General features: G+C 33.4%; 2 protein-coding genes and 1 pseudogene across 3 annotated transcripts; 2 read left to right on the forward strand and 1 right to left on the reverse strand.

Moving 5' to 3' along the window:
• Positions 1-650: 650 nt before the first annotated feature.
• On the forward strand, positions 651-1,370 carry LOC120194376 (zinc finger protein 1-like). Its single transcript, XM_039196693.1, has one exon. It carries the CDS (start codon positions 651-653, stop codon positions 1,368-1,370), a length of 720 nt encoding a protein of 239 aa, XP_039052624.1.
• A 6,982-nt stretch (positions 1,371-8,352) lies between these two features.
• On the forward strand, positions 8,353-9,929 carry LOC120194447 (deSI-like protein At4g17486). 2 transcript variants are annotated; one of them, XM_039196759.1, is made up of 3 exons: positions 8,353-8,533; positions 8,831-9,118; positions 9,465-9,929. In XM_039196759.1, exons 1-3 carry the CDS (start codon positions 8,401-8,403, stop codon positions 9,665-9,667), a joined length of 624 nt encoding a protein of 207 aa, XP_039052690.1. In that variant the 5' UTR covers positions 8,353-8,400; the 3' UTR covers positions 9,668-9,929. The 2 variants fall into 2 exon arrangements, with proteins under 2 accessions (XP_039052690.1, XP_039052689.1); XM_039196758.1 differs by having other exon boundaries at positions 8,356-8,533; positions 9,417-9,929.
• Positions 9,930-12,477: 2,548 nt separating this feature from the next.
• LOC120194450 lies at positions 12,478-26,482 on the reverse strand (annotated as a pseudogene).
• Positions 26,483-27,130: the final 648 nt, after the last annotated feature.

Here is a 27,130-nt window from a genome sequence, read left to right on the forward strand (position 1 = left end):
TTGAAATATATTATTATAGATCTAATATTAATTTGGTTTAAAATAATATTTTTTGTTAATACATTATAAATATTAAAATTAGTTCATAACGTTTATCAAAATAGTCATTTTTGGCTCGTATTCTATTTTATGGAGTATTTTGACCCCCTGCATTTCATTTTAGGGCAAAAGTCCTGTCTATCTATGGAAATCGTTAGCTAACACAATATCAAAGCTCTAAAATAAGAGTTTTTTTTATTTTAAAATGAAACGTTGAGGGTCAAAATGCTCTAAAAAATAAGGGCTAAAGTGATTATTTTATCAAATATTAGATATATTTTTGTCCTAAAATGAAACATCGGGATCAAAATACTCTAAAAAGTATAGGGGCTAAAATGATCATTTTAATAAACATTGGGTACTAATTTTGACATTATGCCTTTGGCAAAATACACCGTATTAATTAACTTTTCCTTCTCACTCTTACAATATTACGAACTTGTAACTATAATATAATAATCCTAAAACAATGGCACTTGAGATGCAAAACCTTAAATGTTTTCAGAGTTGGATTGCTGGGTTGCATTACTACAAGTAAATATCGACAACAGTTCATCTCTTTCTCTATTAAACCTACTTCTTCCCTCGTCAACCCCATGACAAACACAAAAATGGAGCCTCAAAAACCATCAGAGCCTTCTCTCTCTGAAACTTCGACAATTATCTCAGCCACGAATGGCTCACCCTCCATCCTCAGAGCCACAATGGAATTGGAAACTACCCACAAAGAAGAAGAAAAGCAACCGCAATACAAAGAAGAAGATGATCCCGTACTGGATCTGCGCCTCTCCAATCAAGAATCGAGCCAAGAGCTGAATTTCATCGACTGTTTCAAGGTGTTGGACTCATCCTCTGATCATGATCAAGATCAAGGTAATGAAACTGAGCCTAAAGCATTTTCATGTAACTACTGCCAGAGAAAATTTTATAACGCACAGGCACTGGGAGGCCACCAAAATGCACACAAACGAGAGAGAACACTGGCGAAACGAGGCCACCGGATTGCTGGAGGTGGTGCAGCGGTACGATATTATAGCATGGCCTCACTTCCTCTGTATAGCTCTAATTTCTATAAATCACTTGGAGTTCAAGAGCACTCCATGATCCACAAGCCATCTTTTGCTCCATGCCGTAATGGATGGTCTAGACGGCCCGTTGATCGAACACGCCCAATAGGGAATCTTTTGAATCGAGGAGGTAATGACACTGTTAGATTCGAGGACAGTGTACTTCCAGCCATGGAGGGAACCGGAGGATTTTTGTGGGATACTGTTAAGCATTTCAATAGTAAAAAAGATGAGTTGAAGCTTGACTTGTCTTTGAAGCTCTAATCAAATAGACACTATAGTCTATAGTTTCGTTCTTCCTTCTTTTTTTCCCTTTGATTTTTAGTTGGATATTTTGTAAAAGCATTTGGTTAAAGAAGAAAAGGGGATTTTTTTTTCTTCCAATTCTTCAACTTTAGGGCTTGAATTGTGAGCTTGCCTGTTTCACCATTTCTTCAATTCCAATACATACGACTCTTGGTTAACAAGTAAACTTATATATATATAATTTCAATGTCATTAGCCATCGTCATTTTAAAGATATTTATAGTACTTGTTTTTTTAATAAAAGACGTTACTATTTCAAGAAAAAACCGAAGTGTTGTAAATAAAAAGATTCACTCTTAAATATTAAATGTTAGATTATAAAGATTTATTGGTTGTGGGTTATTGATAACTTGATGAGTAAGATTTGTGTAATAATTTTTTAAGAAATTGATTAGGGTTTTATGCTAGAATCACCTTTAGCCATTGAAGACCGCTTTCTCATGCTTTGCATTTGAGTATCTTGACATTTAATTTATGGATTGAATTTAGACCAGTCTCATTAATGTAATTTTCTTCCATACTAATTCAAAGTCCTATATTTAACCAAAAGTAATGGAAATTTCAGCTAAGAAATGAAAGGGGAAGGTATAAGTTTGCATAATCTATCAACTGTCATCTATATCAAGTCATTGAATTTTTGGGAAACATGATGGTTCAAAAACATTGAATTCAAAAATTGTGTGAGATTACTTTATATATATATATACTCTCCACTAAAGTGACTAACATATGACAATATTTTTGACCAACTTGCAGTTGAAAAAATACACTATCTCTATTTGGAGGGATTTGACTTCTGTTCAAATTTTGAGTTACAACTTAGAAATAAAAAATTAAAGATAAACTAGTTTTCAGTTAAATATGATATTAAAAATGTGAAAATGTATTAAATATGTAGAAGTGAGTGTAAAATTTAAATTATATGTAGGGACAGACGCAAAGTTTTAAACTAGGATGGGCGAATTTAAACTTATAAAATTTCAGAGATGAAAACTAATTTTTCATATAAATACATAGAAAAAATATAAAATATGTGAAAATTTTAAATTTTTAGATCGCTCCCTCCAGGCCCATCCCTTATTATATGTATAAATATATAATAATATTAAAATTCATACAATAAAAATTATTAATTTAGTTATGATGCTCAAATCCGATGACATCATTTTCCAACATCAAAGTGATGGGGAAAATCTTATTTACTTTGTTTTCTCACCCAAGTGAATATGCCATCAGATCAATTTGATGGATAATCAATTATTATTGTACAAAACATGGTTTTCCCACAATCAAGTCGTAGACTAGCAGCAAAATCCCACTGTTAATGACAGTTTAATTGTCATGTGAAACCCTCAAAGTCGCACTAATCATGAAATTTGGTAATCATTACTATTAAAATTGTGAGTGTTTTTAAAATTAATATTGTGAAAAAGTATTGTATGAGTTTGGTGTTGTACGAAAAGGATATAGTAAAATTAAGGTATCTATTTTAGATATGATATTAAAAAAATTAAATGATATTTAAGTAATATTTAAATAAGTTTACATTAAAAGTTTGATTTGAAAAATATTTGTAAATCACTTTTTATTTTAAAATATTTAAAAAATCGTACCACGTGTAGAATTCGGATGGACTGTCAAATCCTGGTGCTGGACTTTGTTATTGTTTGAATTTTGCCTCCGAATTAAGAAACACTTGAAAATGGTTTGAATATGATGCATGAAAAACGCAGAGCAGATTCGCCGAGGTTAGGTGAAAATATTTAAGCACGAGATCTTGCAATAATTAAAAACAAACCTTTTGTTTTTTTAATTAACATGTATATGATTTCCCTCTAATTTACTTGTTTGACATAAATTGAGTTTTGACCTTTTACTATTAGTTTAGTATTACTGGTGTTAGGTGATTCACTTATGCAAACGAGACTGTATTTTTTTTAAATAAAGAAAAGTATGCATTCTATTGATGGATTAATTAAAATCGGATTTTGCATAGGTTTATTATGAGGTGAATCTCCCAAATCCCAACTCAGTTTGTTTCATATGCAATCGACGGAATTCGAATTCCTAACCTTATTTAAAAAATCTAATATCTCATTCTAGTGACCAACAAGTTGTTGATAACAAGACTATAATTTGGTGAATGAAAATTGATAAAAAAATGTTGGATTCAAAGTGCTTATTGTTTTATCTAATATTTAATATTTTGCCAATAGGGATGGTAGACGGGTACAATTTCATGAATTTCGTACTGCATCTGCTCCAATTAGGGGATGAATTTAAGTATAATTTCAGATACCATTATATAAATGTCAAGATTTTATAGGACATTACTTGTAATTTAACCACATGTTAGGGCATAAACTTTATTAATCTTTAGTTTATTTTATTATGTTTTTTAATGAATGTATTTGTTTTATATTTTGTTGTTTATGTAATTTGTGAGGCTGCTGTCAGACGTATCTGGATGAATATAAACAGATACAGACAAATATGAGATAAGTGTTGGGTGTGGAAGTAGATTTGAGAATATACTCGCGTGGACAATGTAGATTTAAAAAATTTACTTGTCGTGGATAGTAAGTAAATAGTGAATACAAAAATATTAAATAAATATGAGAATAAAGGAAAGAATATTCACACCCGCCCCACTCATTTACCATCCTCAATGCCGAGTTTTGTTTTTCTTTTGATCTTATTAGTGTGTTATAGCCCTTAAAAATATATAAAAAAAATACCGTTTTAATTGAGACGATGATTGAATTATTTTCTTTCTTAAAAAATATTTATATATTAATCCATTTTCATAAATTTAAATATTTTTAAATGATCTTTCAATTAATTTAACATTTTCGTAATTGCATATAACACAATTTTCTTTCATGTTAATGTGGTTTTAGTAGATATAATTTTATTTCCCAAATCAAAATGTTTTTATATATTTTTTATATTATAAATTAGATTTTTTTATACTCAATGATAGATCCAAAAAAAGGGTAAGCACATATATATTAATAACATAAATTTTTAGTATGGGATAAAGACAAGTAGAATTTTAAGGTATATCATTAATAAAATGAACAACCAACGTGCCCACTCCGACCAAAATCTATATCCACCACTGATCATATGCGGTATAAATGAAATAACGTGTATTTATATGAACTAACTAAGTAAACGTTGAGTTCTACATATTGTACTTAATCATATTAACATATATCTGATCTAATGCCTCAATTCCCTTCTCTTTGTGTTGTATATATATGCATATATAAAAGGCATACAAGTTTTAAGTTTTTGTTGACAAAATAACTATTTAAATCAAAAGATTATAACTATTGAACATGGAAGAAGAAAGTCAATACTTGTTTAAAATCATGCACAATCTTTCAAAAAAAATGATAATGTAATTAATAACTACCCCAAAGAAAAAGTTGATAATTATTAAATAGATTTCAGGTCGTTTGTGTAGGGATGTACATGAATCGAGTCAAAAAGTTTAAAGTTAAGTTTGAATCGACTCGACCCAAAAGTTTGTGAGCTTAAAATTGTCAAAATTGACTCTAATTCGAAATAAAATTTGAAGCTCAGTTCGAGCTAAAAACCATGAACTCTAAACATTCTCAAACTTAGTTCTTTTGAAACTTGAATTCGAGCTCTAACATGAACAAAGTATATGAAAACTTTATATTGTATTTTAATAACATATAAATGTTAATATTATTGATAATTTAATTTAAAAAAAAAATATATATATTTTTCAAATCAATCACAAAATTTTTGAATCAAATACAAAGTAGTTTGCCTTGACTAATTCAAAAATTGAATCGAATCCATCTAATTGAAATATTAATCGAATTTTGATTGACTAAAATTTATATAACTCGTGATCTATCTTATTTCATTTGTAGTCATAACCGTAAAATAGTGTCTGCCTCTTGTGGACTGATGCAATGTTAATACTGACGGGATTCAATAAGTTGACGAGGGATTATTGATGTGCGTCAGGGTTTTTGGAGATGGGCTTCTCGAAAAGCATAGTACGTTGCTCAATCCAATAATGTGTTAATATTCAATTAGACTTTTATATATAAAGTGATTACACAAAAATAAAGGAAAATAAGTTGTGGAAATAGAGAGAAAGGGGATCAAAATTCAATACCTCTATCACAAAGGGTTTTCACTTGAGCATTAAAGTGAACTAGGAATTTATTCATATTCTTCGGAATTAAATCAGAACGGGTGTCAATATAAATTTTTTTAATAACAAAATAAATAAGTATTGAATTTTATTTTAATAGCTATTTAAATTCCCTTACTCTCCAATTATATAATATATTTTCATGTGATCAAATTAAATATTGTTTTTTAAAAATATTAATATATTTTGGGTTATACAATGACTATGTGTAGGATCCCTTCCATATCCCTACATAATAAATTGATGATTAAAAAACAAGTAAATGGTATTTTAGAGTTCATTTATTATATATTATTGCTTCTTTTTTTTAATTTATCTGAGGGCTGAAATTGATAAATGATTTTTTGCGCAGTCCAAAAATATGTATAATCCTATTAAATCTAATAATAAAAAACTAAATTCCTTTTAAAAACCAAATGTTAAAGGATGATTGTTATTCTAGAGATTTCGATTTTAAACACAACAACTAGTGGGAGATGAACATTTAGGTTAAGGCGGGCTCATGCCCACCCTGAAATTTATTAGGATTTGAATTTTCTTCTTTAAAATTCAAAATTTTATTCATTAATATATGTGTCTACTCTAAAATTTTATCGTATCAAAAAAATTATATTACTAATACATATGTGCCCACTCTAAACAAAAATTCTAGATCCACCATTACCAAAAACTATAAAATATTTGAACGTTTATTATCAAATGGTTAAGATATTTTAAAAAATATTTGCATTTATAATCGTGCTAATTTAATAAAAAAATCTTTCAAATAAATTTTCGAAAAGGGAAAGATAAACGCATTTGCCCATGTAACGTAATGAGTTACTTTCTACAAAGAATAAAAATAAAAATGGAGTTTCGGAATACTTAAACAAGGCACACAATGGTAATCCTCGTTATTTTTCTAAACTCCAATTCCTATTATTCATTGACTATTTTTATTAAAGTAATTATATATATGTTTCAAATGTTTTTCCAGTATTTTTAATAAAAAAAACCTAGTAGTTTTCTTCATCCTCATTTTTTTTATTTATAATTTGTGTCAATTTTATTGATTAATCTTTTTTTTTAATTTTGTTTAATCAATGGCAACATCGATTTTAATACTGGTTGTCGTTTGTCGATTATTTTTTTTAATAAGAATAATTATGTCTTTGTGACATGTTCTCTGTCTTTATGACATAATTATCTCGGCTTTTGTGGCATGTTTTTTTCTACTTTTTGGTAACTTACAGTTTTTTGCCATTGTTTATCGTTTTTTGCTGTTGTTTTCGTTTATCTTTTTTTCTCATGCTTGGATTTGATATCGTCACGACTGATCAAGATGGCGCTTATTTGTTATCATGGTGATCTTCCCTGCTTTTGACCCTCAGAAGGATTTGGATACGCGTTTTTGCGTTCATGGATAGTTTTCTCACGTCAATCTCTGTTTTAAAAACCGGACCGGACCGGCCGGTTCAACCGGTTCAACCGAGAACCGTTGCTTAGTTCGGTTCAATCTAAACCGGTTGAACCGCTATTAGTGAACCGGCCAGAACCGCTGAACCGTTCAAACCGGACCGGCTGAAAACCGAAAAAAACCGGGAAAAACCGGGATTTTTGTTTTTTTTTTTAAAAAAAAATTAAACCAAACAACGTCATTTGTTAAACGAGTCAAGTCGAACTCGAGTATTGCTGAGCTCGACTCGAACTTGAAAACTTTAAAAGTAAGCTCAACTCAACTCAAACTCACAAGCAAGTTCAACTCAAACTCGAAATATAATATTGAAACTTCAACTCAAAAAGACTTGAACTCAAAAAAAATTAGAAGCTCGATTGAAGCCTAAAATTCGAGCTTGATTGAAGTGAAAGAATAGTTATATAATTATAGTTATATAATTTTGTTATGATTTTTTTAACCCCAAATTTATTTTTAAATATAGTTATATATTATATTTATTATTTAATATGTTTTACCTTAAATATTATGTTGTAGTTAATTTAAATCATTTTGTTTCACTTGATTTTATGGTTTTTAACTTATATATTATGACTTACTTTGAATATGACTTGTGATATAAAAAATTATTTTTTATTAAATATTTTTGGTATTTTTATTTAATTTTTTAAATAATTATGACGTCGTCCGGTTCTTTCGACCGGTCGGACCGGTTCGACCGGTTGAACCAATGAACCGGTAGCATGACCGGTTCGCTAACCGGTCCGGTTCTGAAAACCGATTCTTATGTGATTTAGGTGACTAGTTTTTATCTTAATAGTAATGGAAAAATGCATGTTTACGATTATTTGTAAATCTTCATTGTAATTTTGAATATTTTCTATTTTTAAAAACTGACGACTTTATATAAAAAAAATATAAATGAATATATAATGAAATTACATTTTAATCCTTATAAAAAAATTAAATTTAATTATTTCAAAAAAAATTAAACAGTGCAATCATAATTCATAAAGTAACACTTCAATTCAGATAAAAAACTATAGTTCAGATTCATCCGTTTTTTTTATGATTTGGCCGTAAAATTAAATACATTAACCTTTACAAAGAATTGAAAAATAAAATAAAATAAAGAAATTGGGGGTCTGCCGCCGATGATGCCCACCATCAGAAGATTCTTATTCCCGACTTCACCATATTTCAAAAATTAAAAGAGCAAAAACCATATTTATTAAAAAAAAAAAAACTCGTTTCTCGTCTTATATTATATCAGCAATCTTCTTCATTAAACAAACGACTATCATTGTCATTAAAAAAAGGGCCTTAGAACAATTTTCACCCCTGAGAAAAAAATGCTGTGTCGTAAAAATTCGAGCTGCGTGGAAACAGGATCTGTACCAGTGTATCTGAATGTGTACGATCTAACGCCAATGAATGGCTATGCTTATTGGTTCGGACTTGGGGTTTATCATTCTGGTGTTCAAGGTCAGTTTTCTTACCCAATTTACTACTATCAACTTTCAACAATCAACTTTCCTTCTTTAAACAAAAATTCCAACTTTTTTTAGGTAACGGTCTCTGCTTCCCGGTTTGGAAGCTAGATCTATGGGTTGAGTGTTTTTGTTTTTGCTAAACCTTTGGATTCCTTAGATGTGTTTTTTTAGATCCAAGGAGGGGGAAAAAACAGCTGGAAACCTTAGCTGAAGTGAGCTTGTAGAAATGGTTTCCTGCGAGTATTTGTTTTTAATCAGCTGACTTGTGGGTTTTCTTTTGGGGTAGCAGTTCATGGGATTGAATATGCTTTTGGGGCTCACGAATACCCCACAACAGGGATATTTGAGGCAGAACCAAAACAATGCGAAGGGTTCAGCTTTAGGAAATCAATCTTGATAGGGAAAACAGAGTTGGGTCCTATGGATGTGAGGGGAATTATGGAGGATTTAGCTGAGGAATACAAAGGAAATGCTTACAATTTGATCACCAAAAACTGCAACCATTTCTGCAATGATGCTTGCATCAGGTTGACTGGGAATCCAATCCCAAGCTGGGTCAATCGCCTTGCTAGAATCGGTAAGACTAAGCCACCTCCGCTGTTTATTTCTTGTGAAAACGTATTATATTTTCAATCAATTTTTCTGTTTTAAGTCGCCATGGAAACTGATTTCATTCCTGGGTAGGATATATAATGGTTGAAGGTGTCAACAACGGAAGAATTGAGTCAATGCTTTAGACTTATGTTATTCGGATTAAGTCACATCTATAAGATTAGTTTTGTAACACATGTACCTTAGGGGGATCATATCCTATACCGGAATATGTTCATTTTGATTTCGGTTTTCAGAATTTGACTTTAGTTTTTGATTTGTAGGCTTCTTCTGCAACTGTGTTCTTCCGGTGACCTTAAATGCTACCAAAGTTAGGCATCACAGAATCGAAGACAAATCTTGTGAAGGAGAAAAGAAGAAATTGACAAACGATTCCAACAGATTCACGTCGTCTTCGACCTCTTCTTCGAACTCATCGCCTTCGATCACTCAATCTCAAACTCGGGGAAGAAGCCGGAGCAGACGCTCACTTCCCCCTTCTTCACCACTGATTCTTGGCCCTTCATCATCTTGATTGATTTTTTAATCTTCTTTTGAAAGCAGATAGACCATCTTAATTGATGATCATCAATATCTGGGACAATTTTATTGAGCCAAATCCTCAGAAGAGAGGCAAAAAAGCAAAGCAAACCATTGGTTTTCTTTCTCTCTTTCCCTTTGCATTATTGTTCTTGGTGGATTTATGAGTCTAACATGGGGAAGTTTTGCAGGCATGAAATCTGTACATTTGTAAGTCATCAACTTTTATCAATGGTTTGTGCCTGTTTGAATTTAGTGACTGATGTTCTTTTTTTTATTATTGTTCAAAGAACCTTCCTTTTTCTTAAAAAAAAAGATTAATTAGTGTAATAATGTCATATCCTTGTAGTAAATCGATGTAACAATTAAGGCCAGATGTTTCCCATTTAACCTTTTTAGAAAATGATAAGATTCGAGATTCGAGTTCTTCCCTTAGAACTTTTAGTATAAGTAACTAAAATAAGCGTCTGTAATAATAATAATAAAAAAAAGTCAATGCAATATTTACCCTATGACGAAGGTCAAGTCAATAAACTCAAATTTTAGTTTTTATATGTTACCCATTAGGGGGGGGGAACGAATCGAAACCTCCATTTAGATTATTTACGAGTTGTTACTTTTACTCTTTTTTAATATCTTTTATTTCAAAGTCTATGTATTATATCGCTTTAGAAATATGATTTTTCTAACATGGGTATGCAATACTCTTCTTTTACTATTATTTTTGGACTGTTCAACTTTCTTTTTCTACCTTTGCTTCTCATTTGTGGATTGTAATTCGCTCGTTCAATTATTGGATGCACTATTCATCCATACCCAAAACAGGGGAGCATCTAATCTTCTTTTTCAATCCATTGCTGTCGCTTTTTCACTTTTTCTTTTGTCATTTTCACTCCTTTTTTGACCCTAAACCCAAACCAAGGGCTATGCTAGCGAAGTTCAGTTCTCTCAATCATTTGATATACATCCCATGAGGACATGATCCATGTTGTATTTCAAGAATACATTGATTTTTCATTCCTGACTGCTAACCTTAAGCCACTCAATTTATGTCACCAAATACTGTTTTAAAAATGTACATGAAATTGTTTACTTTAAATGTCATTTAAAGATTCTTGCATGGTGTCATCCTTCTAAAGTGCCAATCATGAAATTGGCACCTGGCACATTATCTGCTCATTCTTTATTTACTAATATCACCTTTTTTCATCTTTACAGTTAGAAATACTTTATTGCAATTCAGTTACAAAATTCTGAAAGCAAAATTAAAGAAAACCCATAGAGGCATTGCCAAATAACAATTTGGGTCCCGCATAATTTTCTGTCCTGATGCCCTAACATTAACCCTCTGTTCTTAAGATCATATTAGTTAACTATTACCTGCATAAGACCTTGATGAATTAAAATGTCAAAGCACTTCCTTGCTAAAAGTGGTTTTTACATTATTATTTTTTATTTACCAAATGGCTTTTAAGACAAGAATACATGTAAATTATCATGTTGCCTCTTTTAAGATATTTAATAATGACAACCCCCAAAAAAAACTTTTTTTGTGGGGTTAATTGAATATATGTTATACTTTTACGTTAACTATTTTACTTCAGAAGCACTACCCTTAATGAGAGCCAAGACTAAAACTGCCGGACAATAAAGGATATCAAATGCTAAGAGTGGAGTTGAAAGTCTCGGTTTTTCGGATGCCCATCTCTTGAGAATAATTAACAACCTGACTAAACCTGGGTTTGACATACTTTTTTCACAGTTTGATTTCTGCTTGATTGTTTTTGTTAGTTGTCCCAGAAGAAAATGCACCATTACAAAAGTCCAACCACTCAAATCCTCCAAAAAAATGTCCCCCATTTCTTTTCAATTGAACAGCAAGCAGTCATCAGAAACAAATATATGGCAGGCATTCCAGCACAAGGAGACCATCAGATCTAACTCCTACTGGAATGACCACACTTGTCATAAAGTGAATGGACATAAGCAGACATATGGGCACAAGGAAAACCATCCAATTTATGCACTGGTTAACTCCAAATCATATGCTCCAAAATGGGTTACCTGAAGTTTGATCATCCACGACAACTTTCAAGTCCTTTTCACAAGCATGATATGTAACCATCAAGGCATAAGCATGCGAGGCAGGGCTGTTTCCATCAGACATGTTTCATGCAATGAATTGGCAGGGCTGATCCAATTGACACTAGGAAAGGTACATTTCATTGATAAAATTTACATAGTGTTGTTTCATGCAATGAATTGGCAGGGCTGATCCAATTGACACTAGGAAAGGTACATTTCATTGATAAAATTTACTTAGTGTGAAACATACCAAACCTGACGTTCACCAGATTGTTTGGTGGTGTCTTTAGGAAGTTATTTTTAACTTTAAAATGCTGGTTGCGAACAACAGTCCAATATAGGAACGTAAAGAGTAGTGTCTATGACAGACAACGGTTGATCTTTAAAGAGTTTTTTTTTTTGAGTAAAAATCTTTAAAGAGTTGTATGAAAGAAATATTACCAATTTGGTCGATGAATCAACTTTTTAAAGAAGGGATGGTTGATGTGATAATGAGAAAACTGTTGCTACAATCCATCCTTTAAGAATCATCCTTGAACCTCAATGGTTGGAGGTGCTTGGCATCATCAGCTCGCGTGCTAATAATGAAGCCAATACCTGTCAAAACAGACTGGGGAGACAGTGGAACCAGTTGCAGGAAGATTTTGGCATGTAGCAACTAGTTGCTAGTTCCGCAATGTAATTCTATGCAAGAAATGCATTACCTTCTTGGAAAAACGTGACTGAATTGATAAAAATGAGATAAATCAGAATAAAAATCACACCTAACATCTTTTTAATCTGATAAATAATTTTGTTCATATTATAACATCATAAGCCAATAGTTTTGAATATCAAGACAGAAATACAATTCAATATATTGAGATTGTCTTCTACATATTTGTGACATGAAAATAATTTTGGAAGGTATATTCTGGGGAAGACCTTCATGTTTTGATATAAAAGACCAGCTGATGAAACATGGTTCTGCAACTCGAACATTCCTGACAACATATTATTCACAATAATATCTTATTAAATAATGGCAAGCTTAGACACTTCCACCTCCCCCCCCCCCCAACCAACATACACAAAAAAAGAAGAAAAGAAAAAAAAACATAAAAGGCTCTAGAAAAAGGGATCAAAGAAAGGAGGTCTAAACTTTAGAAAGAACGTGTTTTAATACCAAATGGAGTTCATATCTGAGAATCAAGTTGAGCAAAGCTAATTAGAGTTTAGCTCTGCTTCGCCTGCACCCATTCTACAAAGTTGTCCAGGATCAACGGCCAAGCAAGGTCTGGATTATAATTACCGAGGTCCGGGAAATTTATCTGCTCATATCAAAAATGGGAAAATGCAAGCACTTGCTCAATTATTAACATAAGGAGGATCTCAAACAAGACAAATTACTGGTAACTGTGTCATCATGTCAAATAATATTGCAAGGATGCAGGTAAGAATTATGTTTTCATTAGAACTACAATATTGCATCCCCTTTATTTCTAGTTCTCTGTCCTATCCGATGATAAATAATAGAAAAAGTATAATTATCATTCATTGAACAGCAAAGATTGACAATTTCCTACCATTTATATAGTTTCAATTCTTATGCTAAAGAAAGTTGATTTGTATTATTGTTCTATATTTGCGAGAAAATAAACCAAGAAATTTATAAATCAGTTCCAGCCAAAAATACATAGTTTTAGCAATGAATGAAGATAATAACAAAAAGTGGATAAAGGAAAATGAAAAGACAAAAAGAACAATAAAACATTAAAACTCATGAGCAAGGATTCGATTATAATCACAACCTGCAAGAAGGGAGGGCACCTCTTCAGTCCTCTCTATTATTCTACAATATGCTATGGGGATTCTGCTACACCGCTACCAATTGCTATTATGTCTTCATAAACTAGTAAGAATGTCATAAAAAGACACTAGTATAATTCTATAAGTTATCCAAGATTCTCTTAAAAATAAAAAAAATTGATTTCTGTGAGCATGACCTGTGAAATTTAAAATCATTCACCGACTCTATTTTGAATGATGGAGCATCTAAACTTGGGAAAACAATAGAAATTTCCATGACAAGAATTAAATTAACGTACCTCATTGCAGAATCGAAAAAAGCCATCCATTGATCCAAGATGACCTTATAATCGCTCTGAATCTAATTAGAAACAAGCATCGTCTGAGGCTCTTTTTCATTGTTTTATTTTTTTTAGTTTGGATAGAAGGGTGTTAGAATTATAGCCTCACAATGACAACGGGCAAATTTCCTCTGTAATCTAGTTTATTTTCTAAGAGATAAACATTTTAAATCAGATAACCCTATTTTCTAAGAATATTTGAAGATTCCATCGGTATAAATATAATTATGTGCCCCAATCTAATAATGATTTAACGATTTTAACACACACACAACCCTAGCAGCTAAAACTGAAATGACATCACCCCATACAACGTAAGACTTTGTGCCTGTATAAACAGAAACATGAAGGAAATGAATAGAATAAGCAGAAGAACTACAACCCCAGAGGTCAAATGCAATAAGTCGCACACACCTTCAAATACTCAATAAAATAGTCAACCTGTGCACGGAATTGGGATCCTAAAACAAGATCCAGCAGTTGACATATGCTTTCTATATCAATACTCTTTTGTTTCTCCTCTGCAACCGTGAATTCAAGAAAGTAGGAGCAACCGTGAATTAAAAACTAGGTAGGAGTGCAATCAGGAAAAAAGAGTCAGTGTACAGACATCCAAGCTACATGCCACAATATTATCATAATACCTGTCAGGCAATAGCAGAATGAATACGAATAGAAACCTCGAAGTTTGATGGTCTCCTGACCTATTTATAATATAAAAAGAAAACTCATCACTTTTGCAGACATTTCCAAAATAAATCATACACAAGAAGCAAGTCAATTAACCTCAGGTATAAAGCAGTTCAGAATTTTCTACCTCTTTTTCTAGCTCTGGCAGGGCCTTCTTAATTACTTACAGTATCAACCTCAGTGCTTTTAATCCTCTTTGCCATTCCTCCTATAAAGATAAGAACAAAAAAAATACATAGAGAGCTTGGGATTTAAGGAATCATATTTGCTAGTTACACAGGAAAGTGCATCAGCCAACCTAATCCAGGCTATTATGACACTCTTAATGAGGATCATAACTGTATGAAGAAGAACTCCAATCAACAATTTTTTTAAATAAAAATAAAAATTATTTCCACAAACTCTTAGATACTATGATCAAATCATAGATTTTGGAAATCGATCATAATGTGTACATCAAGACCAAAATTTGGCAATTAACAAAACTGTTGCTGATAACAGAAATGTAGGCATCACCATGCAGCCTACATGCCAAACTTAACATAGAAAGGGAGACTGGAAACTGATTATTCTATACAACCACGCCATGATAAAGAAGAAAAATAACAGAGGGCCAGGAAACAATAGCAATTTCATTCAACCAAAATATACTAGATCATGCTAACAGTTAAATTATAAAATAAATGGAAAGGTAAACAAAAAAAATCTTACCAGGGTAAAGTATCCTTGTTTTTCGGATTTCATTTTCCTGACATAAGCACAATAGTTTCAACATAAAAGCTTAGGATATAGTTATAAATGAGTTATTGAATGAGTTTATATGGCAGTTACCAAGCAAGCATCAAGATCCTAACATCTGTGTGATCACTTCCATGTCAGAAACATAGAGTTTCATCCCTTCTGGGCTGTTCAATAGTGTACCATTAACATTAGCATGTAGTTCAAAATAGTCAAAGAGCATTTAGTTTTTTGTAATGATGATACTAAATTTTAATGAACAACTCTAATGTATTATAAAAACTGTAATTTAACATGCAGCTTTCAGCAACCCTACTTCAGCTTTGCCGTGATAATCTTTCCACGGTACAAAGGCTTCCGAAACAAAGGTAACTACATTTTTGTGCATGACCCCTGAACTAATTCCATTGTTATTTGGGCACTTTTATTTACGCAGTTATATCCTTCCAATTCCCAGAATACCCTCATCCAATACATCTGATATAAAGAAGTATGGAGTTCCAGCCGTCTTGAAAACTTAGAAAGATGAAACCAATTCTTGTTGGAAACATACCTATATCTGGTACTTACTACTGAGTCTGAGCAACATGGAGACTTGACTAGTGCAAACAACTAGTTAGCTTGACTTATTAACTATCAGGGTGAATCAATCACCAATCATTCTATAAATTGATACAAGCAAATTGCCGTTCAAAATCCTCTAAACAGAAAAGGGGACTGAGTCCCACATTGAAAAATTTAATCTTAACCTCATTACAGCTCCCTATAGAGAAAACAAATCCTATAACCACAGCTTAAACGAAATAATATTTGTTATGCTCCAATGCTTACTTGGTTATTGTGAAATCATCTTTCGTCAATATTGAAAATGTTAAGAATTAGACCTTTCCGGAAAATAGTTTTGAAATTTGAACTCAATATTTTATAGAAAGCAGAAATTTAACAAAGATATAAACTATAGCTTATATGCACAGAAAGTTCACTTGAGCAGTAGTTTTTGAACAAGAAGGGATTAACTCAATCAGCATGTCAGTTATCTGATCTAAAAGATTTAAACTTCATAGCAGATTGACGCTTTGAGTCATCATGAGCTCACATATCAGATTGTGACTCGGATCCCTAATATCTATATAAAAGATAAGTGCGCACAAAGTCTCACATGGAAATATCACTTGAATGGTTGTACTAAACAGAAATAATACAATAGTATAAGTACGATGAACGACATTACCCAAAAATTATATAATTTTAAAATATAAAGTTATTTAAAAAGGGTTGGATGTAACAAATATGTATTATCTAAAATCCATATAACTATATAATTCTCCAAAATTACAAAGGTACCAAAATACCTATCTCCCCTTAATGTAAATACCAAAATCACAAATTTGCTTACTGAATTCCATATTCCATTAAGCACTTACTCAATCATACCAGACGACCTATTGGCATAAAAATAAAACTGGTTGTCAATCCGCTCCATCTCCTTTGAAGATGCCTTACTTGAAGCTGAGAAATATAAAACAAAGTGTCATGTCATTCGTTACAAACCCTTAGACAGCTTAGTCAATAAATTTGAGAAATAAATAACTTTAATGCATTCTAAACAAATAGTCCACAATGAAGTATTAAGTTTGATGGACTTTTTTTTGGGGGGGGGGGGGGGTTTCTATGTCATCTTTCAGAGTAAGCTTTGGTAAATAACATGTTAATGAGAAGCCAAGTTGAACAATAGCATTGTTATGATTGGCATCCTGTATTGGAATGCATACCTGGTATAGCATATTAGATTCAGAAGTCAAAAGTTCAAATACTTTTTTTTTTATAGGAATGTAGGCCTCGTTAAAAACCCCCTTCATGATTAATGGAACACTAAGTGCTTCTCAATCAGCGGAAGGAGGAAAAGAGTGCCTTAGGATTCATTAAAAACCACAATATACATAATGTTTAACAACAACTCATAAACACTCCCTTTACATAATCCAACCCAAAGACTACAAAAGCAAATCACAAATGTAAAACTAACCAATACCAGCTTTGGCTAAACTATCAGCCTCAGCATTGGCTAACCTAGCAACCCATCTAATAATACCATTCAACTCCCTTAACTTAGTAACAATATCTTTTACTAAATTAGAGTATACACCGGGACAGAGATCAAAATTCTTGACCCACTCTACTGCAAGTTTACTATCAGATTCAATCAATAAACGTTCTTTCATCTGCTGATGAAACAACTCAAAAAAAATTAGGCCCCTCTTAACTGCCAACAACTCAATCAGCGCCGGAGGACCTGGACCAGAAGGCTCTTGAAAAGAGCCCATCACCGAGCCATCCTCATCTCTAAGAATTCCCCCAACACCACTCTTCCTCCATCACCATTCACTGCTGCATCCACATTAAGTTTAATAAAACCCTTTGGAGGAGGAGACCAAGACACAATTTCAATGATCGAACACCTTGAATTAGAGCAAGAATCCCCAATAGTAGGATCAGAGATGAGAGAGTCTTTTAGAATAGATACATCCTTGGAATTCGTTATGAACCAGGTCGCCAGCCTACATCTTGCCATAAAAAACAGATCGATCTGATCGAGCCTACCCCCATCAAACACAATGTCATTCCTATATTTCCATATAGTCCATAGCACCACACCCGGAATATATGACCAAATTCTAGAATTAGGGACCAAATGCTCCCAAGCTAGCAGAAAACTTTGAGCATTGGCCTGCAAAACCGAACTAACACCCACAATTTCAAAATTTCATCCACAATGCCCATGCCACAAGGCAAGTAAAAAATAAATGCAAAGAGGATTCAACCTCTTTTTTACATAGGGGACATAACACATCTATAACAGCTGAAACTCCTCTCCTTTGTAGTTCCTGTTTTACTGGCAGTCTATGATGCACAACCTGCCACAAAAGACCTCCACTCTGGAGGCACCAATCCCCTCCAATGAATCTCAACCAAAAAGAATCAACTGACAAAACAGGACTGCAAGCTTTGACACTGGTCTTAACAGAATAGATCCCATCCCCGTTTCCTCTCCAAACCCACCCATCAGACAGATCCTTGGACAGAGATATATTGTGAATTAGGGTCATCAGATCGCAGAATTGAACCAGTTCCCAGTCACACAAACTCCTTCTCAATTGAACATGCCAACACCAAACTGAGGACTTGAACTCACCAAACTCTTTTAACTTCCCATTTTTATTTACAGACAGAACAAATAATCTGGGGAAGACCTCTTTAAGAGGGGAAACAGTCGCCCAGTTATCAGACCAGAAACTGATTCTGTCCCCACTGCCCACTCGAACATCTAACAGACTTCGAAATTTAGCTCCGAACTGGTCACCTTTGAAATGATTATTGACTATCGATTTCCAAATCCAAGAAGAAAAAGCAGGTAGTTTTTCCTTGAAAATCAACAAACTAGGGTCCAGATTATACTTACTGCAAATAACCTTTTTCCACACTGACCCTCTATCATTCGCAAACCTCCAAGACCACTTTCCTAAGAGTGCTCTATTCATGTAATTAAGATCTAGAACTCCTAGACCACCCGCACTTTTTGCAGAGCATACTGTCGACCAGTTTATCCAATGGATTTTTTTAACCTCTGCCCCCTCCCCATAGAAAACTGGCCATAATGGAGTTTAGCTTAACAATCACGGAAGAGGGTATTTTAAACAGGGACATGAAATAGGTGGGTAATGAGCATAAAACAACCTTCAATAACACTAATCTTCATGCCACAGACAGAGTCCTCGCCTTCCAGCTTGCTAGCTTCTTGTTAAATTTCTGCACTATCGGATCCCACAACGCTATAGAATTTCTCTTAGCACCAAGCGGTAATCCCAAATATTCCGAAGGAAAATGTCCCACTACAACCAATAGTATTAGCCCACTGCAACACCTCTTCCTCACTGATATTAATCCCAAATAATCTACACTTAGTGAGGTTTAATTGCAGTCCTGAAATGACTTCAAAGACCCGTAAGACCCTCTTGACATTTAGAATCTGTGTCTTCGAAGCCATACAGAAGATAATGAGATCATCTGCGAATTGCAAATGTGACAAATTAAGAGCTGTATCATCCTTGCCAACAATCAAACCACTGAACAGGCCCGAAGATACTGCTTTCCGAATCAGTAGATTAAGTAACTCACCAATGAAATTAAACAGCAATGGGGACAAGGAGCACCCTTGTCTAAGACCTCTAGCCATAGGAAATTCATCCGTAGGAACCCCATTAACTAGCACTGAAACCGAGGCAGTTGACACACATTTCCAAATCCAGCCACACCATTTTAATCCGAATCCCATTCTAACCATAACTTTAAATAAAATATCCCAATCTACCGTATCGTAGGCCTTCTTGAAATCCACCTTCAACACACAACCCTTCAATCCTTTCTTCCTCCACAAATCAATACCTTCATTAGCAATGAAAGAACAATCCAAGATTTGTCTACCCTGAGTGAAGGCAAATTGTGAATCACTAACAACATCATCCATGCAACACCTCAACCTTCTCGAAAGGCACTTGGAAAGAATCTTGTACATCCCACCTACTAGGCTAATTGGTTTGAAATCATCTAAACCCCCAATATTAGAGCCCTTTGGAATTAGAGTTATGAACGAATGATTAATGCCATGCTCCCAATCCTTTCCCAAGTAAAAGTTATTGAAAAAATTCATAATATCACCTTTCAATGAAGACCAAATTTTTTTGAAAAAACCCATACTCAGCCCATCCGGGCCCGGAGCTTTGTTGCTATCACACGAATTCAAGGTTTCCCAAATTTCGCCTTCCGTAAACTCCTTTTCTAGCATAAGACTCTGCTCCATTGAAATTCTTGAGAAATTTAACTTAATATCCTCCACTTCCAAGGTAGTGCGGCTATTGAAAGCTTTGAAAAAATGCTCTTTGACAGCAGACTTTAACCGGACCGGGTCCCTGATAATAACCCCATCAACACAAATAGCATTTAGAGCGTTCCTCCGCCTCCTAATAGAAGCACAAGTGCGAAAAAATTTAGAATTCCGATCACCATCTTTAACCCACTTCTCTCTTGAATTTTGAAACCAGATTTGCTCCTCAATTCTGTAAAGTCTCCAAAGCTCATCCCTCGGTAACTTCAGCTCTGATGAACTATCAATAACTCCTGAAACTCGATTCTTCTGAAAAGAGTTCTCTAGGTGATGGATCTTGTCTTCAATAGCAGAAATCTGTTTACTAGGAAACTGATTCCTATTTCCAGACCAAGTCTTTATAGCAAACTTAGTATTTCTAAGAATGCTCAGAATTCCTGCTTTTTTCCTGACCCTCTTGAACTCAATAATAGACTCTGCAACTTTCTCTTGGAAGTCGTCCTCAGTCATCAAATAGCTAAACAGCCTAAACGGCCTCTTGCCCCAATTGTCTTCCCCACTCTCCAAAATAATAGCATTATGATCAGAAATGGACTTTGGCAACAGCGATTGGGTAATATCAGAAAACTCATAAAGGAAGCTGACATTAACCAGAAACCTATCCAGCCTAATAACAGTGGGGCAATCCCGATTACTGCTCCATGTATAATTCCCCCCTATTAAAGGTAAGTCAATCATCCCCGTTTGCTGAATGAACAGAGTGAAAATATCCATTGAATTTCTATTTTGAGACCTGCCATCCTTCTCCTCCTCTGTTAAGTAAGCATTGAAATCCCCTCCCATACATAAAGGCAAACTGCACCCATTTAAAAACTGTCCCAATTCTTCAAAGAAACTGGCCTTCTCTTCTTCCACAGATGGACCATAAACATTAATGAATCCACACCTAAATTGGTTGGATTTGAACTTCCCAAAAACAACAATAAACCTCCTATGGATAAACTGGTCTTCTAACTCAAAACAACTATCATCCCAACAACTAAATAAGCCTCCTGAAGATCCAGCTGCTGGAGACACAACGAACCCCTGCAGCTTATTCAACCCACTTCTTCTTAAAAATGAGCTTGGTAAAATCTCAAGTTTTGTCTCTTGGAGAAAAAGAAACATTGGTTTTTTCTCTGAGGATAGCTTCTGAACAGCTCTCTGTTTTTCCTTTTTGCCCAGCCCCCTAACATTCCAGGACAAGATAATGAGTTTTGTCATCATATTCAATTAAAAAAATACCAAAGCAATCCCAGAATCCATCTTAGGACTCAGCTAGCCTGACTCAAACCTTTCTCCAAATCCATAATTTTTTGTAGAAAAGCATTCTTCCCTTCCTTGAAAAATGCCCAGCATCCTGCTTATCCCAGGTAGCAATCGCTTCCTCCAACAGCCCTGAGAATGTTAATGTGGATACTGTAGTCACACTAGCATGGTCTAGAGCATCCCTAGTGAGGGATCTTTTCATTCTCCTGTAAGAGCGCTTGCCTCTTTGATCAACACAAACCCCTTCAGCCAACCCAGCCGCCTCTGAAACTTTTAGAATGAAACCACTTGAAATAGGAGACCTACCCAACTTAAACTAGAAACCTTCCTGGATCATCCAACCAAATTTTCCTTTCTCTGGACCTGCTGTAAAATCTCTTATGACTCTTAATTAGCTTTCTCCCAACCGGGGCACTATTCAAAGAAATAGGACTAGCAGAAGAGTTGGCGAACCAGCTCTAAAACATGACAACTTTAAGCCTTCAGCAGACCACTTCACCATCCATACCTGCTGCTCATACCATAAACCCCCTGCCTCTGCCTTGTCTCCATCCCCAGAGCTGCTAGTAACATTATGAATTTGCTTTTGATTAGCATTTCCGAGCCCAATGAATTGACTACTGGCCCAGCGGAACTAGTCTCAAGATAGGAGAAAAGGCTCACTGCTCCTGTCTGAAAGGGCCTGCAAACTGTCTTTATAATCCCCCTTATTTCTTAAACCCAGCCCAGCTAATCTCCCTTTTTACTACTCCCCAAACTGTGCCTTCTGACACAACTCATTAATGTCTTTCCCTGCCAAGCTTCTTTTTGAAAACTGTTTTTCTTCACCTGTTGCACCAACCCCGACAGGAAATCCCTGATCAATCCATAAGTCCACTTTCTGCCGATCTTCCACATCAAGCTGACCTGGACCTGCCATGTCTGACGAACGTATACTATCGTCTTCCTCCTCTGACGACTCTACGACTGTGACTCTATCGTCGGAAAATTTATCCGGCGATATGCCATGAAAGAAATTTGAAACCTGGGAAGTAGATCCCAACTTAGAAGTCACCTTGTATGATCTTCCATAGGAACCTAGAGTAAACACTTCGGGGACGTCAAAGGGACTTTCCACCCTAAGCAAAATTTTCACCATCGAGAGATCTTCCCTTGTTAGAGTCGAATCCTGGATGACCTCCACTGAACCCCACCTTCCAGCTAACTTCTGTAAGAAATTTCTTGCCAACATAAAGAGGGACACCGAACAGCTCTACCAAACAATAAGCCATAGGCACTCCACCTTCATTCAACAGAGGTGCCAACCGATCGAACCAGAACCATAACTCCTTACTCTTATTTGACCACGCATCCTTCATCAATTCCTCTGATTTGAACGTTATAACACAAGAGTTCCAAACATATCCCCAGCTCGCAATTTGAACTTCAAAACCATCACTAGCCAAACCTTTTTGAACCAACTCCAGCTCAAAGGAATGTTTTACAATACCCGTTAGAGATCTTTTCACCCAACTTGAATTTTCAGTAGGAATATGCATTTCCCAAATATTCTTCTTCTTCTTCATCCCTCTTCCCCTGTCTAGACTTTCGTAACTTTTTCCTATATGCTCTGACTCAGTCTTTTGCGAACTGCACGACACCAAGACATCTTTGTATGATCTATCATCTCTTAATCTGCTCGGAAACGCAGCCTTCGAACTTGGATTAGCTTTATCAAATATAACCTTTTCCTGGACACCAACTGAAAGACGAGAAGAACCAGTAACCCTTGGTCGAACACTCTGGTACTTTGCAACTCCAACATAAATTTTCCTCCCATCTATCCACAACCCGTTAATATTTTCAACTGCATTCCTCATCTCTGTTTCATTACCAAACTGAACGAAGGCAAAAGTGAAAGATTTATACTTTGGCTTGTTCACCACATTTGGTATGAAAATTCTCACCACCTGACCCTGATCGATAAATATGTTTCTTAGCTCACTCCTAGTGACTCTCTTACTCAGGTTGTCAACGAATACAGTCCAACTCCCGCTGGAGGAAGACTGGCCTATTCCTTTTTCTCTCTCTTCTTTCCTGACACTCTCTCACCATTTCTGACCTCTTGAGTTTTTTGAAATCCATGCGCCGTTAAGTTCAAATACTTTTAAACAACCCCTTATGACAGAGTTTTCTATCTTCTATTGCTCTTTGAGATTATTTTTTTAACAATTAAGTGCACATTAATCTTAATGAGTAAGCTTTCAATTTTGTTTATAATCGCATTTGTATTACGACTTCCACATATGTTTCAGGACAAGTTCAGATTTCTTACCATTCTGCCTTTATTTCTAATTAGAGTAGATAACAAAAGAGGTAACTAGTTCTCTCATATCCTCTAAGGAACTACTAGTACGATATCCAGTACCTTAATTTACAACTTCCATTAGTTAAAGCTTGATAGAACCATCTTCTAAACTTATTTGATTGCTTTCAAGAAATTCTTATTTCTCATGTTATTTATCACTATTCTCACTTTCTCAGTTTTTCATTTCCATACATCAAATATAATCTATCAGCATTTTTCAACTCATACTTTGAATTGCTCAAACCTTAGGTGAGAAGCCCAATCTTGCCAACAGCTATATCATACATGCAACATATATTTATAACAAGATAGAATTTGTTCTCAGTTATGACCAAGGATTTTGCTTCAATTTTCAACTTCTCTTACCAAACTCAAACATGATTTTACGATTTATCTATCTTTTTTTAGTAAAGATTTAACTACCTTAAAAAGATAGCATTCAAGCTATACTATAATGAATAATCTACCTCAAGGATTTTGCTTCAATTTTCAATTTCTCTTACTAAACCCAAATTTTTCACACTTTAATGTTTAACTATATTAAGAAGACTGAATTCAAACTATAATCTACCCTTAGGGGTTGTTTGGTTCGGGGAATGTGGGATTCCCATCCCATGGGAATCCCACATTCCCACGTTTGGTTGGCCGGTAATCTCATTACCAGCAATGTAAAATTACCAACAGTGGATTTTTTGAGGTATATTATCGGGAATGTCATTACCTCCCTTCCCTTAGGTATTGTTGGATTGCCGACGTTTTGTACTAAAATGCCCTTAAAATTTTTTTTCTAAAAATATGCTTCTTCTGTCATTGAATAATAAAAATTCTACGAATGTTAAATTACAAATTTATCCTTAAACTATTTTAGATTTACAAAAAAAAAATCTATAATTAAAATTTTATATGAAGTTCAGGGGTTAAAATAAAATTTTAACCTTTCATTAAATCTTTTTATATTTTCAATTTTGTAAAAAAAAATTATATAAATTTTATGAATTTAAATTTTTTAAAGAAAATATATAAATATCTTATAGTAATATTATAGTAGAATTCAACTTGTTAAAAAAACAAATATATAATAAGGACAATTTAATCAAATATACATTCCAATAATCTTTTATTCCTTTAACCAAACACGGTAATCTTACATTCCTGCTAAACCAACCAAACACAAAATACAACATTCCCAGTAATCATATTCCCTGTTAATCTTTTATTCCCACTGGTAATCTTACATTATGTGAACCAAACGTTTTGGACTAAAATAGTATATTTTTAGGTTATGTTTTATTACCAATAGTATATTTTTAGGGTATATTATCGGGAATGTTATTATCTCATTTTCCTTAGGTATTGTTTGATTACCGGCGTTTTGGACTAAAATGCCTATAAATTTTATTTGTTTTCAAAAATATCTTTCATCTGTCATTGAATAATAAAAATTCTACGAAGATTAAATTACAAATTTATCCTTAAACTATTTTAGATTTATAAAAAAATATATAATTAAAATTTTATATGAAGTTCAGGGGTTAAAATAAAATTTTACCCTTTCATTAAACATTTTTATATTTTCAATTTTGTAAAAAAAATATATAAATTTTATGAATTTAAATTTTTTAAAGAAAATATATAAATATTTTTCAACTTATTAAAAAAACAAATATATAATAAGGACAATTTGATCAAATATACATTTTAATAATCTTTTATTCTTTTAACCAAACACACTAATCTTACATTCTTATCTTACATTCTTATTAAACCAACCAAACACAAAATAAACATTCCTGGTAATCCTATTCCCTGGTAATCTTACATTCCAATCGGTAATCTTCCATTCCGTGAACCAAACGAACCTTAAGAATTTTGCTTCAATTTTCAACTTCTCTACTAAACATGATTATCGAACACACTTTCAAGATTGAACTACCTTAAAAGGACTGACATTCAAGCTATAATTTACCCTTACGATTAACATGTATTCTCTTAAGGTTCAAAGACGTTCTCTTCCCCTATTGTATCTAAGTTCTAAAGATTTATTCTTATTTTTCCTCCCCGTTTTCCCAGTTTTAAATCATTTCTTAGGAAATTTAATTTCAAAATTAAACCCCAATCCATTTGCTAAGCTTAACTTTGCTAGATAGCTCAACAATATCCGCAAAATCTATCAGAACATCACACACATATGGCAAGTTACTTTGTTTCTTTTTTTTCAAAAAAAAAAAACCTTGAATGATGCAAAAATCGAATCGCTTTAAGAAATCAATCAGAGAACTGAAAAATAAACAAAATTTAACAATCTAACAAACAGTAAAAATTTGAAAAAGCGAAAGAGGGAGAGAGAGAGAGAGAAAATCAAAAGGAGAATCCAGCTCCATCAAAATTTGGAATCAAAGGAAGGTTAAGATAAAAAGGGAAGTACCGGATCGAAAGAGATCGGAGGGAGAATAAGAACTCGGGTTGGTTGAATTGGTTTGACCCGTTTTTTTGGATGCAGATGCAGAGCGACGCATCATAAACAGCAAACAAACCCGGAATAAATCGAAGCTTCGTTGCTCAGCAATATTATAACAAAAACAAGCTTTTCATTTCTTTTAAAGGATCCGAAGGTCATATGTTGAATGAAATGAAATTTAATTAAGGGTTAACTATAAGGATGACCATTTATATTTATATTGTATTCATATTTGGTCACTAATTTTAAAAACATAAGATATAGTTACTTTCGTTTTTATTTAATTAAGATATTATCACTTTCGTTTTTATTTAATAAAAATGTGGTCATCACGGGTTAATTGTTGTTAACAATTAACTAAATGTGTGATGTGATAGATGGTATAATAACACATTCGGTCATTGTTATTTACATGTTCTATTAATTTAATCATACTTTTAAATAAAGTTTAACATAAAATATATATTTTAAATAAAAAAATAAAATATTTTTAAATTAAGTTAATAATAAAACAATTTAATAAGTTAATATAAAAAATATTGTAAAGTTAATATTTATAAAATATTATGAATTTAAGTATTTATACACTAAGATACAAAATATATATATTGTGTTGTCTACTTTAGACCAAACAATCTTAATGGTTGGGTACATGTTTAGTTTCTAACCAAGATTTGAATCTTTTTACCCCCAATTTGTTTTCATTTATTTTCTTTCACCCCAGAATATGACATATGTCACTCTTTGATTGTGTGAAAATAAATATATTAAATTAAAATAAAGTTAATCCTTCAACCGAATGATGACACTTGACATGACAT

This window comes from Hibiscus syriacus, unplaced genomic scaffold (genome assembly GCF_006381635.1).
Source record: "Hibiscus syriacus cultivar Baekdansim isolate YM2019G1 unplaced genomic scaffold, ASM638163v2 tig00116997_pilon, whole genome shotgun sequence".
NCBI lineage: Eukaryota > Viridiplantae > Streptophyta > Magnoliopsida > Malvales > Malvaceae > Hibiscus > Hibiscus syriacus.

Excerpts from the sequence above, each read along its gene's own strand:
- LOC120194376 (XM_039196693.1), top strand. The coding sequence starts at position 651 with ATGGAGCCTCAAAAACCATCAGAGCCTTCTCTCTCTGAAACTTCGACA.
- LOC120194447 (XM_039196758.1), top strand. The coding sequence starts at position 8,401 with ATGCTGTGTCGTAAAAATTCGAGCTGCGTGGAAACAGGATCTGTACCA. Across the intron at positions 8,534-8,830 it reads TTATCATTCTGGTGTTCAAG|TTCATGGGATTGAATATGCT; the intron begins GTCAGTTTTCTT and ends TTGGGGTAGCAG. Across the intron at positions 9,119-9,416 it reads CAATCGCCTTGCTAGAATCG|GCTTCTTCTGCAACTGTGTT; the intron begins GTAAGACTAAGC and ends TTTGATTTGTAG.